The 17,293-nt window shown below is 38.1% G+C and overlaps 2 protein-coding genes across 2 annotated transcripts in view; one reads left to right on the top strand and one right to left on the bottom strand.

Annotated features, from left to right (window-relative positions):
- LOC149602700 (uncharacterized) overlaps positions 1-17,293 on the bottom strand; it is a 198,587-nt gene that overhangs the window by 7,189 nt on the left and 174,105 nt on the right. The gene's annotated exons all lie outside the window — the stretch shown is intronic.
- LOC149602708 (uncharacterized) lies at positions 6,003-9,251 on the top strand. Its single transcript, XM_089860201.1, has 8 exons — positions 6,003-6,209; positions 6,296-6,514; positions 6,577-7,402; positions 7,484-8,238; positions 8,301-8,525; positions 8,584-8,827; positions 8,883-8,941; positions 9,009-9,251. Exons 1-8 carry the CDS (start codon positions 6,003-6,005, stop codon positions 9,249-9,251), a joined length of 2,778 nt encoding a protein of 925 aa, XP_089716327.1.

The raw sequence follows: 17,293 nt of genomic DNA, 5'->3' as shown, positions 1-17,293 counted from the left end.
CCACGTGGACACCAGTCTGTACATACTGGCTTCTAATCACCACCATCTTCTGTTCTTTGTCAATCCCACATTGACACCCGTCTGCACTTACACTGCCTTCTAACACCACCATCCACTGGTCTTCCGCATAGATGGGCACTATCATATCATTTGATAGTTTTACCACTTGATACGATAGAAAACTAAATCTGCCCCTATCAAAGTATCAATTTTAATAGTTATTTTCGAGAAAAATTTGAATTATAATGATCGATTGAGTTTGATAGCTTAGAAAGTGCACTCGAAGTTGATATGATTCATTGATTCGTTGAAATCTTCTAGAGAAAAATATCGATTCTCAACGTGATCTGGCTACTAACCCCATCTTTTAGAAATCATAAAAAATGATAGGCATTATTCCTTGAGAAATAAATTGATTCTTTGAGTGAGTTTATTTGGCGACATCTGTTTTCTGATTTCATTTTAAAAAATTATGTGCTAATCTTTGATAGGCAATTTTGATAGTTATGAAAATTTCTGGAAAGATAAGTCGTTTTTTGAATGATATCGAAGTTTTTAATATATTTGAACGTTAGCAAGTGTAGGTTTATTCTATAAGAAGATTCTGTACTTGGTGGTCGTTATAACCCTCTCAAACAAATAAATAAAAATAAAATAAACGATGGTTCAACAGTTCAAACTGTGAAGACGGAGCTTCTTGTATATAGAAGCTCCGTGCTGTCACTGATGTGAACGACTACTCGAGGAGGAAGAACGATTCCACGAAATCATCCAAACGTAGAATTAGATAAATTAAAGTGTAGATTTTCTGATTTTTATTACCCACAGTTTTAATTGCAATTTTTGCCTTTAATTATTATTAGTTAACCGTTTATAGTAGATGGTTTAGATTAAATCAAGGGCGAATAATTTGAAAAAGTTTGGATAGTAGCTTTTGAACTATAGACAGTTAAAAGTCAAACTTGAGAAATGAGATTATGGAAATTATATGAATATATGAAAATATTAGAAATTCTACAAAATCAGGAAATATCAGGAATCGATTAAACAGAGTAAAAGTAGGTAGAGCCCAAATCAGTTTGATCGAAAACAATCAAATTTAAAGTCCGGAAATTAAATAATCGATTAATTTAGTCGTTCCTAAAGATTTCAATTTGATTTGATAGGCAAAAAATCTATCTAACAATGAGAGCCAATCTAACATATTGAAGGAAGATTTGATAGTTTCACCATCTATGATTTGTTGAGAGGGAAAAAATCTATCTAACAAATAATGCCCGTCTAAAATATAGCTAGAAGAATTGATAGTTTCGCCAAATATGATAGTTTGAGAGGAAAAATATCTATCTAACCAGCAGTGTCAGTCTAAAATATAGTCAGAAGAGTTGATAGTTTCGCTATCTATGATAGTTTGAGAGGAAAAATATCTATCTAACCAGCAATGTCAGTCTAAAATATAGTCAGAAGAGTTGATAGTTCCGCCATCTATGATAGTTTGAGAGGAAAAAAATCTATCTAAGAAGGAGTTCCACTCTAAAATATAGCCAGAAGAATTGATAGTTTCGCCATCTATGATAGTTTGATAGGAAAAAAATCTATCTAAGGAGGAGTGCCCAACTCTGGTCTTCCGTCTATTCCACATAGACACCAATCTGTATCATTGGCTTCTACTCCATTATCATCGTTTGGTTTTAGGATATACGCGGCGATCAGCTAGGGTTACGAGAAACGTCTAGCCTCCCTAAGGTAGGATCGCTACCAAAGGTTTTCGCATTTGCGGTTTTTCCTTACTATTATAATGGAAACGAATCGTATATATACCCCAAAATTTGAAGAAAGCGGGAAGAGGGGTACCCTTCACTTTAAACGTCAATATTAGCAAAGTTTGAGAAGATAATAAGTATAACTTTATTTTAAACGATTTAACTATTATTAATGTTAATTATTGAAGATTAAAATAAGTAAAAATAATTATATTTATTTAAATATTAAAGATAAACCTCTCGTGCAAAGAGAGAGATTATCATTGCCTCCTATATCTACCAAGGCCCGTGCATGCGATATATTTCCTTCATTGCCTCCTATATCTATCAAGGCCCGTGCATTGTGATATATTTCATTCATTGCATAAACATAAGCGAGATTGTTTTGGGAAAAAAATACTGCTTCCACTAATGCGTTTATACTCCTTGTTACTGTTGTATAGAGTAATCATGATAAAAGCTTAAAAAATTACGAGAGGACAGACCTTTTTTATCCTCATTCAAAAATATTTTTTGGTGCTAAGACTGCTTTAAAAAATCCAAACGGTTAGGCATTGGTAAAAAAGACAAATGATATTTTTCAAATCTTATGAGATAACGCCCACCTAGTTGAAAATTGCCGTTTTTTATCCGCGGGAGCCATTCCTTATGAGAATTTCGATGCTAGTAGGTTGTCAATTAAACTACCGGTATATTATTGTTGTTGGAAATTGGATATTAAGTCAAATTAAGTGGTTGTAAAGAGCCAGCAGGTTTTTGCCACTTCTTTTTGTGAGTATTTGATTTTTATATGTAAAATGGAGGAAGATAATGTTGAGAGTAAGGATGAAATGCGGAAGCGCAAAGCGCGGGAAAGGATGAGGGCAAAAGGTCGACGTTTTCATTGGATACTTAAGGTTATATAATCTTCTCGACACGGAGAGGTAATATTTTGGTTTTCCCGACTTGTTTAATCCTAACTTTCTATTTTTGAACATTATTGTTTTAGTGCATAACTGCACGATTTTAACCCAAACACCCCTAAAATTTAAATTTGAAACTTAAAGGAGACATTCCATAGAGTATATTACTTTTTATTTTTTGTTTAATTTTTTTTATTTTTGACCCCTATAAAAGTGTGTGGAAATTTATGAACAAGATTGAATATTATGTTGAATATTAAAATTTGGATTAGAATCTATTTTGACGCTCAATTGACACATACCATCAAACGCGGTCACTTTTGATTCAGAAATTTTATAAGCCCCTCGTTCCCGTTAAAAGGCCTTAACTCTCCACAACTGACTGCATTCTAACATCTTGTCTAGCGTTAGCGAGGTTGAATCATAAGTGAAAAGAGGTAGGTGTTTATCTTATACTCTAACCCCTCTAATAAGAATCGAACACTCCACCTTACCCCCATAAAATCTTAAAGAGCATAAAGAAAAGGCTAATAAGTCTTGTTTGGGTCTGGTCTCTAGGGAAAGGCAGCCTGCTGCCTTTGATTGTATTAGAGTCTATGGGAAGATAGCAATGGAGTGTCAACTCCCTCCCTACGGGCCGAATTTTTTAATTTAGCATTACTCAATAAAGACTTATAGTTCTTAATTTAAGACTCCAATATTTTTAAATACCCATAACTATAAAAACTAACCTACTAAGCCTACGCCCTAGCAAATATTATCCAGAATAGATAATTTGGCCCTAAATTACGAAAGCCTGATTTTTTAGGCTAAAAGTGGTAGGTGGCACCGTGGCCAGTTTTTTAATTAAAATACCTAGGCTCTACTGGCCACAGGTCCAGTTTTTAAAAAATCCTTATTTCCCACACTGCCGTGGAAAGAAGCAGTCTCGGAAATAGCACACTTCCTCTGGTCCAAAACCAGTTTATTAATTGCTTGGGCTAGTTTTTTAATTCAAAAAGTGGGGCTTACTGGTCCTCGGGACCAGTTTATTAATTGCAAATCTATAAGAGAACAAAGCCTGGGACCAGTCCGGAGACCAGTTTATTATTTCGGACCCTAGGGGGGTCACTGGTCCCAAGGACTAGTTTAAAAAATATCCTTATTTCCCAGACTGGAAAGAAGCCTGGGAAATAAGGATAATTTTTTAAACTAGTCCATTCCATTGCCGCCTCTATTGTATACAATAGTGGCGGCAATGACTAGTCCTTGGGACGTACCAGTGAACCCCTAGTGGGTTAGTTCAGTAACGAAAATCTCAAGGAAATCGCTGTTTTATAAATTTTACCATAGTATTTCTCTTAGTTACCACCAGGTTATAGCAAAACGAACTACTGTCTACATCTCACTAACATACACTTGGAACTTTCGTATCTTTAATTTTACCCCACAAACCGAAAAGCCGAAGCTAAATGTTCTTTAGAATGTTTTAGCAGACGACGCATAGGAGGATTGCTACTATTTTAGAATTTTGGGGTTATTCGGGAAAATTTTGGCATACATAAATCACGGATGTGTATTGTAGGACTACAATACAGCTCCGTGCATAAATTTAGGGTTAAATTGTATCCCCCATTAAGTGGCCAAGTTAAGCAACACCATACAGACGACATAAAATTTAATACAGATGAAATCATACTGGGAAATAGGAATTTTCTTTAAACTAGTCCTTGGGACCAGTGACCCCCTAGTTTGCGAAATAATAAAATGGTCCCCAACACTCCTCATTAGGTTTCCTATACATTTTGCAATTAATATACAGGTTTTGGACAAGAGTTATCGTGCTATTTCCCAGATTACTACTACTACTAGCCACGCTCCTTGGCCACTTGGCGGGAAACTCAAATATTTTGTTTGGAACAGGCTTCGAAATATGGTAGGCATACTTGGAAACTTTGGAGTCTTGAATAATTAAACTTGTCTCAAGGACCAATTCCCTTTAAGTTGGGATTTTAAAGTAGTGGTTGGGACCAGTGAGGATCGAGGTTTGAATTAAAAAGTAGTCTAATAAACTGATTTTAGACATACGGACTTGCTGTACTTTAAAGTCAGATTTGAACATCTTAAAAATCTCCTTTAAAATCCATTATTGCTCATTTTTCAAGTCGTTAAAGCAAATGACCGCTCCTGTGGTACCCCTAACATTCTGGCTGATCTTCTATAAGTAAATTTATCTTGCCAAAGGCAGGAGCCAATCAGAACTCGTCCATGAGGGCGGAGCTGAATCTACCCTTTGCTAAGCTTATAGGGTCTGTCACTTTATCCCTCGATTATGGCATCATCTAGTGGCATTTGTTTGAACTAAACCACAGCCAAGACTTGCTTTAAAACGTTTTATTATAAATTTTTTAGAAGAAATTCAAGGAAGCAGGCGAAATGATAATTCCGTTTATTTTTTCTCTAAAATGTGTGTATTAAACAAAATAAACCACTGTTTGCCACCACATGTGACAGCATGTTTTTTACATTTAAGAGTATATACTTCAAAGTTGCACATACATTTGTGAGTAGGAATATTTATTTTAAATATAGGCATAGGCAAAAGGAGATGATCTAAAACGACATAACTTTCCAGCCTAGGAATGAGGGTATTGTGTGTCAGGTTATCTCTAACGAACGTCTCATCTCGAGTGTTCCTAAAACTTGATATCCCAAGGCTAGGCCGAATGTATTTACTGTAGAGTAAATGGTAGTTGAACACCCAAAAGTTTTACTCTACAAACATTTTTTCTCGGCGCCAACTAACATCAGCCGCGGAAGGCTGGGTCTCACTAAAAAAATTCCACCCCCCCTTAAAAATTGTACGAAACTTCAATTTTTGGATTGGAGATTGGGTCCGCTTGTGGCGAGTTACTCAGCCAATAGCATAAGTAACATAATAAACATAAGTATGACTCTTCCCATTGTAATAATGCAAATTTCCAAATGAAACCTATAATCAACACTGACACTCTCACTTACATCAGGTCAGGACTTGCAACCCCGTCGAGTACTTCATGCTGGTCTTTGGCGAATGACATAATTGTACAATTTTAGCCATTCACAATAAACCATCTCCTTGAACGCATTTGTGTCGGAAATAGTCGTCTGCTATTTATTGTACGAGCTCGTTCGCGTTGTCGCGGTGTTTCTATGTTTGAGTTTAAGATTGCCCTAAGTCGGATTTTCAGCACCAAAAATGATAAGCCTTTTGAAATCTAAATATTCCGTTACTAAATCTACCCAGTGCAATTTTCAACTTCGTAATGTGGTCGCGCTAAAGTCGGTAAAAAGTCAGACTGAGAAATGTAAGGGATTGATGTGCTTGCAAAGGCTTAAGCCTTATGAACAGCTTGAAGCAGTTTGTACTGTTTCTTCGGGAGTCTTAGGGAAAACAGGAGAGTTAAATGTAAACGAATTAACACCAACATCATCAGTGAAGCCCTTGCAAGTCGATAATGTATTAAACGTGCTTCAAGAGAGCAAAGAACTAGGGGGAATCGATCTTCCAATTTCTTTAATGAAGGTCAGTAAATGTTTAGCCTTACACTTGTTGCGAAACGCTTTAAAAACTCATTAATACCATAAGTAATGTTATAACCTGATGTACAGGATGCGCAAAACGAGGTCATTTGTTCAAAAACAAGTGAAATTGCCGAAAAGACCAGGAATTGCGAAATCTCCCCATATCAGAGTCATGAGAAGTTGAGTTGCTCCCTTCATGCTTTAGGGGCGAAAACGTTCCCTCTGAAATTAAGTGTTGAATTTAAACAGATAGTGGCGAAGTTTAGCGCACTTGATTTAACAGAAAAAGTCTCAACAAATAATCAGGTTGGCACAGTGAACAATCGAACATTTTAAAATAATCATTTGTTTAATAACACTTTCTGTAGTTGATTTTGGAGGTTACTAAGAGAGGATCTTATGAAGAGAAATACAATGCAGAGCCATTGAAATATGTTTTAAACTGTTCTGGCACATTAAGACTTGTGGTTTTGTTCAAAGGAGTGGTGAAAGAAGTAGAAATTTTCAAAGATACTGTGCTTTTGGAGTATGTAGTAGTTTCACTGTTAAAGGACCTTTCAGATCCCGATAAGCGTTTTTGTAGTGGTATAGCTAGTGACGCCATAGAAATTATTTCGCAGCTACCTTTAATTCCAAAAACATTAAAAATCATAGATTTTCCTGTAAAGCATTTTATGTCCCTTAAATGCCCGGTAATTTTTACAAAACCGAAAAATATTGTGGCGGCAGACTCAAATGTTTGCAAGGAGTGCAAGTACTTAATGCGATATTTGCGTGCATCTTTGAAACGTAGAATCAAGGCTAACGCAAGTCCAACATCACGTAAGAGGAAATGCCAGCCATCGTCGACCTGCCCTACTTCATTTTTGTCACCAGGAAGCCTTGCGCTGAAGAAAAAACTGGCTTCTCAGCGGTATCACATCGCGAAGCAGAAAATTGTTAAATTGAATAAAAAGTTGACGAAATTCAAAATGATACTAAATGACAAGCAACACCAAGAAATGAAATCAGTCACAGCCAAAATACAGGAGAACTTTCCATCGGTTCTGGAAGAGGTATTAGCCATTGATACGAATGAAAGTAGTGAGTCAGCTATTGCAAAAAGAAAGCGATTGCGTGAGGTTTGGGACGAAGATTGTGCTGCTAATTTAGCTCAAGAGAAAGAAGACTTTATGAATGATCAAAAGAAAAATGGTGTGTACTTCAATTAATTTTGAGTTTCCTTATATTTAGAAAAAATTTTAGATTGTCAAGTTTTGGTGTTTTTATGTTTAGTGACTGGAAAACGAGGAAATAGGTGGAGCGCCATCACTTATCGTTTGGCTTTGGCAGTTGCGTGTCGAAGCCACGCTGCGTATGATGCCCTTTCTTCTTTCAAAGTATTAAACTTGCCATCATGGAGAAGTCTTCAGAGAAAAACCAAGAAAAACCTGGATGAACCAGGAGTAAATCACGAGAAGCTCCGGGAAGAAAAGGAAACATACAATTTGTTTAAACACGATCAAATCGCCAATGGACTAGCTGAACCTAAAGGTGACGGGGTGTTAATATTTGACGAGGTGAAGGTGGCTGGCAAAATAATGTGGAACTCCAAAAATCACAAACTGTATGGAGCAGCAATGCCTTATGAAGAATATGCTTACTTGGACGATTTATATGAAGAAGTATGCGACGACAAGGACATAACTAAAGCCAATTACATGCTTCAGTTTTTATGGAGGGACTTGACTGCAAATTACGATGTTATTGGCCCTTATTTTTCCCTACCATCAACCGCTGATGCTCATGTGACAATGAGTTGTCTTCTCCAAGTGATAAAGGCTTTCGAATACCAACATTTTCACATTTCTGCCATTGTCTGTGATGGAGCCAGCGCGAATTTGTCAGTTATCAAGATGATGGTGGGCCTCGATGTAACATTTCCTTATCAGAAAAAGAATGGCGAAATAAATTTTAACATCCCTACTTCCTTCCCGAATCCACTCCGGATGGAGAGAAACATTCATTTTGTAATTTGTCCTTCTCATGAGGTAACATAATTGTGGACGTTAAACATTTCTAAGGTTTAATTGTTGTTTTCTAAACTTTGTAGTTGAAAAACTTAATAAATCAGCTATTTGCTTCGGATCCTGAAAGAGCAAAGGAATTTGACTATTTTGGAATTACTTTTGGGTGGAAACACATTGTCGACCTTAAAAAGAGGGATGACGCTTTGAGAGACTGCGGCATTCCACGAAAAATTCCTAAATTGTATCAGAGCTACGTAGACAGAGATGCTTGGACCAAGCTCAATGTTAAGCCGGCTCGAATATTGCAGGTAAGGTTCAAAAACAATTTGTCAACACTATAAATGACTCTTAAACTTTCGATTTTAGCAAAATGACGTACTGTCGGCTATATATGAATACGCCCATCCACCACCGACTGATGGATTGCCACAGCCCCAGCCAGAAGATTATGAGAGTGTCATGGGCACTTACCATTATTTAAAAGCGTGTCATAACCTTTTTGAAATGGGGACACTGAAAAAAGGTGCAATTGACGATTTAAATTGTGACATTATCAGAAACATTGATGCAGGAATGCAATATTTTTCTAATTGGTTCAAGTATATACTAGGTGAGTAACTTCAAAATAAAATAACCAATTAAAATAAAACTGAATTTCCTTACAGAAAATGATTCCACATTTAACCTTAGCAATCCAAGACAGAAAAAATTCATTTCTTGGCAGGTATTGTATATTTCACAGTTATAAACACAATTGAAATATTGTAAACAAAATTACATCTCATTTAAAGACATGGGCGTTGCTGAGAATCATGGTTTATGGATTTAAAGGCCTTGCAGAAGAATTTCTAAGGGAGAATCCCGGTTATTATTTGTGCCCAATTCGCGTGAACGGCAGTGCGGTTGAAACTTTGTTTTCCCAATACAAACATGGAGCAGGAGGGAAGCTAACTGGAATTAATTTTGCCGCAGTCCGTAAAACCTCCCGAACTATTAGAGATATGAAAGGTCATCACAGCGGAGCTGGTTACTAGAGGGCTGCAAACTGAAAAAAATCATTCCCAAAGCCTGCCAACTCCAATAGTAAAATTTTCACAAACGCCACTGCCACCCTAACGCCATTGTTATATTTTCAACTCCTCCCTAACGCCACACTAAAGTTCATTTCATTTTTGAATCCCCGCCAAAGCCAATTGTTAAGTTTCACACGAATTCCAATCCCTGCCAAAGCCAATTAATAAATTCAATAATATTTCCAATCCCTGTCGAAGCCAATGTGAAATTTGACTATTTTTCCAATCCCTGCCAAAGCCAATGAGAAATCCGACAAGTTTTCTAATAATCCCTGCCAAAGCCAATGAGATATGCGACAAGTTTTCTAATCCTTGACCAAACTAATGAGATATCCGACAAGTTTTCCCATCTCCGCCAAAGCCAATGAGAGCTTCAACAAACTTTCTTACTCCAAACACAAAAGCATTTAACGTAACCAATTTTCATTTATATTTACCCCAACGTTTCCCAGCCGGCCGTGTGGTATATTATGAACTTATATATTATGAAGGTTTTCCAACGTTATCCCACTGCATTTTTTCAATTATTTTTATTATAAACTCGAACATTGTTTATAATTGCAGTTTTCCTTTTTACGTTTAATCTAAGGCGACGGAAAAATTTATGACTCTCTAACTTAAAAAGAACAAATAGTTCTAGTTTCGTTTTCTCTCGCACATAGAGGGCTGCAAACTGAAAAAAATCATTCCCAAAGCCTGCCAACTCCAATAGTAAAATTTTCACAAACGCCACTGCCACCCTAACGCCATTGTTATATTTTCAACTCCTCCCTAACGCCACACTAAAGTTCATTTCATTTTTGAATCCCCGCCAAAGCCAATTGTTAAGTTTCACACGAATTCCAATCCCTGCCAAAGCCAATTAATAAATTCAATAATATTTCCAATCCCTGTCGAAGCCAATGTGAAATTTGACTATTTTTCCAATCCCTGCCAAAGCCAATGAGAAATCCGACAAGTTTTCTAATAATCCCTGCCAAAGCCAATGAGATATGCGACAAGTTTTCTAATCCTTGACCAAACTAATGAGATATCCGACAAGTTTTCTAATCCTTGACCAAACTATTGAGATATCCGACAAGTTTTCCCATCTCCGCCAAAGCCAATGAGAGCTTCAACAAACTTTCTTACTCCAAACACAAAAGCATTTAACGTAACCAATTTTCATTTATATTTACCCCAACGTTTCCCAGCCGGCCGTGTGGTATATTATGAACTTATATATTATGAAGGTTTTCCAACGTTATCCCACTGCATTTTTTCAATTATTTTTATTATAAACTCGAACATTGTTTATAATTGTAGTTTTCCTTTTTACGTTTAATCTAAGGCGACGGAAAAATTTATGACTCTCTAACTTAAAAAGAACAAATAGTTTTTAGTTTCGTTTTCTCTCGCACAGCAATGAATTTGATTTTTTTTTGCGGAGGGACGGCTGTACCACTACCAGCCGCGACCATCATGTGCCGTCTGTGTGGGTTTGAACTTCATGCATCCCGCTTGCGCCAAAACAACCGCGTGGGAAATTCAAAGAGGAAAAATTGACTAATATAACTAATGCCACCCAACTCCGGTTGAATAAAATAAGGCTGGCTCTCAATGCCACTTACTCCATTTGGACACTATAAATGCCAACGCCAGCCAAAGCCACCTGAATCCAACAATAATCCAGTCCCGACCGACTCCCGTATAAGTTTTCGAAATATTTCCACTCCCTTCCGACTCCGTTCCATTTCAGAGATAATATTCCCAAAGCCACCCAAAGCCAAATTATTTATTTTACCCAACTCCAACTCCGATCAAAAATGAGGGAGTCCCTTGGCTTTCTATGGAATTGGAGTTTTCCCAAAGCCTTTGCAGTCCTCTAACATACAGACTTGCTTTACTTTAAAGACAGATTTGAACATCATAAAAATCTCCTTTAAAATCCACTATTGGGACATTTTTCATGTCGTTAAAGCAAATGACCGCTCCTGTGGTACCCTTAACATACTGGCTGATCGTCTATAAGTATATTTATCTTGCTAAAGGCAGGAGCCAATCAGAACTCGTCCATGAGGGCGGAGCTAAATCTACCCTTTGCTAATCTTATAAGGTCTGTCACTTTATCCCTCGATTATGGCATCATCTAGTGGCATTTGTTTGAACTAAACCACAGCCAAGACTTGCTTTAAAACGTTTTATTATAAAATTTTTTGGAAGAAATTCAAGGAAGTAGGCAAAATGATAATTCCGTATGGTTTTTTATCTAAAATTTGTGTTTTAAATAAAATAAACCACTGTTTGCCACCACATGTGACAGCAAGTTTTTTACATTTAAGAATATATACTTCAAAGTTGCACATACAGTTGTGAGTAGGAATATTTATTTTAAATATAGGCATAGGTTCGAACTCCTCACGATGAAATTCATTTGGAAATAATATGTAGCACCACGAGTGGACAAATAACAATACAAAAGGCACTATTTGACAAAAGTTCACTCCATTGTCTTATCTATAGGGTCGTAGGTGGCTCCTCCTAGTCTATTCCACATAGACACCAATCTGTATCATTGGCTTCTACTCCATTATCATCGTTTGGTTTTAGGATATCCGCGGCGATCAGCTAGGGTTACGAGAAACGTCTAGCCTCCATAAGGTGGGATCGCCACCAAAGGTTTTCGCAATTGCGCTTTTTCCTTACTATTATAATGGAAACGAATCGTATATATACCCCAAAATTTGAAGAAAGCGGGCAAGAGGGGTACCCTTCACTTTAAACGTCAATATTAGCAAGGTTTGAGATGATAATAGGTATAACTTTATTTTAAACGATTTAACTATTATTAATGTTAATTATTGAAGATTAAAATAATTAATGTTAATTATTGAAGATTAAAATAATTAAAAATAATTATATTTATTTAAATATTAAAGATAAACCTCTCGTGCAAAGAGAGAGATTATCATTGCCTCCTATATCTACCAAGGCCCGTGCATGCGATTTATTTTTCAAAACAACAACAAAAATGGGAAGCTCCTCTCAGAAACATAATAATTTCTTTTCTCTGTATATGAAATGAAAATATGGATAATATTGCGCTCCTTCTTTAATGGTATGAATCCTTGCCTGTCTATTAATATTTTACGTTGGAGTAATACGTTTTTAGCGAAGTCTAGAGAGGATAAACATAAGCGAGATTGTTTCGGAAAAAAATACTGCTTCCACTAATGGGTTTATACTCCTTGTTACTGTTGCATAGAGCAATCATGATAAAAGCTTAAAAAATTACGAGAGGACAGACCTTTTTTATCCTCTTGTTTTATTCTTAATAAGAATATAAAACATTTATTTTGTATCAAAAAATATTTTTGGTGCTAAGATTGCTTTAAAAAAATCCAAACGGATAAGCATTGGTAATAAAAACAAATGATATTTTTCAAATCTAATGAGATAACGCCCACCTAGTTGAAAATTGCCCTTTTTTCTCCGCGGGAGCCATTCTTAATGAGAATTTCGATGCTAGTAGGTTGTCAATTAAACTACCGGTATATTATTGTTGTTGGCAGAGGTGGATTTGGGGAAGTTATGAACGAGCCATAGGGCTCACTGTGGGGGCATTTTATTTACGAGAGAGAGGAAGAGGAACAGCTGGGTGGGTTAAAATTCCTCCCCTCTATCAATGGAGTAAGATTAAGGTGTCTACCTGGTGGATGTTAAGAGAAGTAACACGGGAAATTGAGTAAATGGCCTCCGAAGTTAAGCTTGAAAACTCTTTGCGACCTATTATGAGTATTAACAGCTCTAAAAGTTATGAAGAAGTATCAACTCAATATAATTTTTATTTAATGGTCAAACAAAATATGAGAAATAAGTCTGTAGGTTGTAACATAGATAAAAAAACCGACAAAAAGTAACGAAGAGTCGGAAAAGATAGCTAAGCCTTTGCCGCGCTTTAAATCAGTTTCAACCCAGTGCTTGACTTTAATAAACCCCGTCACAAATTAATACCACCAAAGAAATCGGATGTTAAACGGAAAGGTATTTACCCTGCTTTGGAACTTAAAAGTAATTGGGCCACCATCGCTACTCTAGTTTCAGAGGAAGTCACAAAAAAGCCGAGATCATTTTTTAATTGTTCTATTAACTTCTTAATAATGGGAAAGTCCGCGCCTCCCGACGATTGTTCCATTTCTAACTATAAACGACTCTTGACTGAGTAAGCCTTGTACATCATACACTAAAGCAGACGCTATTTTCAATCCGTTAGGTGGCGATATCGTTACCCTGCTATCCTCGCGAATTCTCTCTCATTTTGGGGGGGCTTAAAAATAAAGAGTAGCTCTAAGTTCCCCCATCGCTTTTATAAAGCATTTGCCCATCCAGAAATTCGGCCTCTTTCGTAACTTCCCCTAATCCACCTCTGTTGTTGGGAATTGGATATTAAGTCAAATTAAGTGGTTGTAAAGAGCCAGCAGGTTTTTGAAGCTTCTTTTTGTGAGTATTTGATTTTTGTATGTAAAATGGAGGAATATAATGTTGAGAGTATGGATGAAATGCGGAAGCGCAAAGCGCGGGAAAAGATGAGGGCAAAAAGGTCGACGTTTTCATTGGATACTTAAGTTCATATAATCTTCTCGACACGGAGAGGTAATATTTTGGTTTTCCCAACTTGTTACCAATGTAACAAATAAACTCTAGTATTTTATCCGTATCCCAGTCGTGGTTGTTATTGTTGTAGAAGACACAACAAATTGGCGACGGAGGCGAGATCTCATCGATAGTTCAACGTCATCATCTCAAGACAAAGATATCTTGCTGTAACGAAGACCGCCAGAAGCAATATGTCATTCGCCGCACAGTTCAGTCCCTTTGACGAACAGACGGATTCATGGACATTATACACGGAGAGGCTAGAACAGTACTTCATCGCGAATGATATTGAAGATGAGGCAAAGAAGAGAGCGACGCTGTTGACAGTCATTGGCCCAGCTACGTACGCTACTCTACGGAACATCGTGGGACCCGCTAAACCCACTGAAAAGGGATACGATGTCTTGATAAAAGCACTAACGGATTACTTCAACCCAGTCCCATCCGAGATAGTGGAAAGATTTAAATTCAACTCACGTGATCGCAGACCCTTAGAGACGATAGCAAAGTACATATCAGAACTTCGTCGCATGAGCGAATTTTGTAATTATGGGACTACGCTGGACAACATGCTTAGGGACAGGCTCGTGTGCGGCTGCAAGGAAGATTCTCTGCAGAAAAGGTTACTATCTGAAGAAAAGTTAACTCTCGTTAAAGCAATGTCAATTGCTCAAGCCATGGAACAGGCTGTACAGAACGTAAGTACCATGAGGAATCAGCAAAATGGAGAATCCACGGAGAAAGTACACGCCATATCGTTGCTGTCGAGGAAAAGACGCCCAGCAAAACGAGGAAAACAAAGGTCAGCCTCGAACCAAGCCTTGGACCCCACCGTAAAGGAAGATGAGTACAAATGCTACCGATGCCGAGTGCAAGGACACGCTGCGTCTAAGTGTCCCTACATAAACTCAACCTGTCACGCATGCGGGAAAAAGGGTCACATCTCAAAAGCATGTTACAAAAAGCAGCAAAAAAGGGACGATAAAATGAAGTACATTGATGCCGAGGCAGAGAAGTCTGAGGAATACGACGTTTTCTTCACCAAAACGCAACTGGCGAGAAGATCCGATGAGGTTTTCCACATTCCTGCCCAAAAGAAGAACGGAAGCTCCCCGCATCCATAAGAGATCGAAAGCGAAATCAATGGGAAGGGAATCACCATGGAGGTAGACACTGGCTCCGCATTCACGCTTTTCTCTGGCGAGGAAGCTGATGGAATAATCCAGGCGGAAAACATAAAGAGTTCCGAAGTTCGCTTGACGTCGTTCTCAGGTCACAACATTGAGATCATTGGCACGAGTCAAGTCAAGGTCCAGTATCGTATGCACGAAGACATCCTTCCAGTAATAATTTACAAAGGAAGTGAACCCACTTTATGCAGAAGATCATGGCTGTCGTCTTCCCTTCCCATCATTGAAAACGGAGTACTACCACAGTCCAACGCCATTTTGAAAATCTCAGATCCGGTCAAGTCACTCCAAACCATCCTGAGCGAGCATGAAGATGTGTTCGACCTGAAGAAAAACGGATGTCTAAGAGGCGTAAAAGTTCAGCAGACGTGGAGCCTAAATTCTACAAGCCGCGATCCGTGCCATATGCCTTCAGTGAAAAAGTCGATCAGGAATTGCAACGCCTGGAAGAAACTGGGATCATATCACCAGTACCTTTCGCCCGGTCAGCAGCTCCAATAGTTCCGGTGCTAAAGCCAAACGGTAGTGTCCGGATCTGTGGGGACTTTAAAGTTACGGCAAATCGACAGATTGAAACGGAAAAGTACCCTCTACCTAAAGCGGAGGATATATTCGCTAAATTATCAGGCTGCAAAATCTTCACCAGACTAGACATGAGAGATGCTTATAGTCAACAGGAACTCGAAGAATCATCAAAGGAATTGGTAGTCATTAACACTCAAAAAGGGCTATTTCAATACAACTTCTTGCCTTACGGAATCTCATCAGCCTCTGCAATCTTCCAAAAGCACATGGAGTCGCTGCTACGTAACGAAGACAGCGTCACGCCCTTTCAAGATGACATTTTGTTGGGAGGTACCGATGAAGTCGATCACTTGAGAAGATTAGACTCGTTACTACGTGTCATAAAAGACGCCGGTTTGAAATTGCGCAAAGAAAAATGTAAATTCGCGAAACCATCCATAGACTTCTTGGGACATCATCTAGATGGTCAGGGCCTTCATCCACTACCAACGAAAACCGTCGCAATCTCCAACGCTCCAGAACCCAGAAACATAGAGGAACTCCGTTCATTCCTAGGACTTTTGAATTATTATTCAAAGTTCATAGCAAACTACGCCACGAAGCTATCGCCTCTATACCAGCTACTCGAAAAATCGACAGAATGGAGATGGAACACTCTGGAGCGAAATACCTTCAAGAAAGCCAAGGAGTTCCTTCTATCCTCAAACATTACGATCCCACTAAGGAGATTCGCCTAGCTTGCGACGCGTCTCCAGTTGGCATCGGAGCCGTTCTTTCACACGTCATCGACGGAGAAGAGCGTCCCATATCATTTGCGTCAAGAACCATCTCAACTGCCGAAAAAAACTATTCCCAACTTGAGAAGGAAGCCCTATCATTAGTATACGGCGTAATGAAGTTTCGAGATTACTTGCTGGGGCGACGCTTCAAGCTCATAACGGATCATCAACCATTGGTCAGCCTTTTATCAGAGAGCAAGCCCATACCACAGATGTCCGCCGCAAGAATCCAAAGGTGGTCGTTGGTTCTTTCCGCATACGACTACCAGAAGATGGTGGTGTTAGAAGCCAGGTGTACAGACCGGTGTCCATGAGGGATGGACAATTAGAAAGACCAGAAGATGGTGGTGTTAGAAACCAGGTGTACAGACTGGTGTCCATGTGGGATGGACAAAAACAAAGACCCGAAGATGGTGGTGTTTGAACCCAATAAGTAAGATTGGCTTTCATGTTGAATAGACAATTGACTAGTTAGATGAAGTAATAGTGGCGAGTTCATTTGTGGATAGATCAAGTTTTGAATTTTCCGGGAACTGTGAATGCGGTCCGGAAATAGCGAACACATTTGCTTCGATTCGGATACTGCGAACGCGGTCCCCTGGGGTGTAAGTCAATAACAACACATGAGTAGAATCAGATTTTTGTTGCTCTGTTTTAATTAATTTATTGCAAAGAAACAAAAACGTCTCATAAATTTAAGGACTCCAAACATTCAATCAACCTGAGTTCAAGACCACCGTGCACGTCAGTTTTATTTATAAAGACTTGAAGCCCTTCCAAAAGTCTTATGAGTCCCAGCTTGCTTAGACCACCATAATTAAAAAGATTTAAGTTGCGTGGCAATTTTACAATTAAAAATTACTCATCACTTACC

This window comes from Phalangium opilio, unplaced genomic scaffold (assembly GCF_054372755.1).
Source record: "Phalangium opilio isolate 3A_F unplaced genomic scaffold, DU_Popi_V2 ptg000352l_1, whole genome shotgun sequence".
NCBI lineage: Eukaryota > Metazoa > Arthropoda > Arachnida > Opiliones > Phalangiidae > Phalangium > Phalangium opilio.
This window is presented reverse-complemented; position numbering and strand designations above follow the sequence as displayed.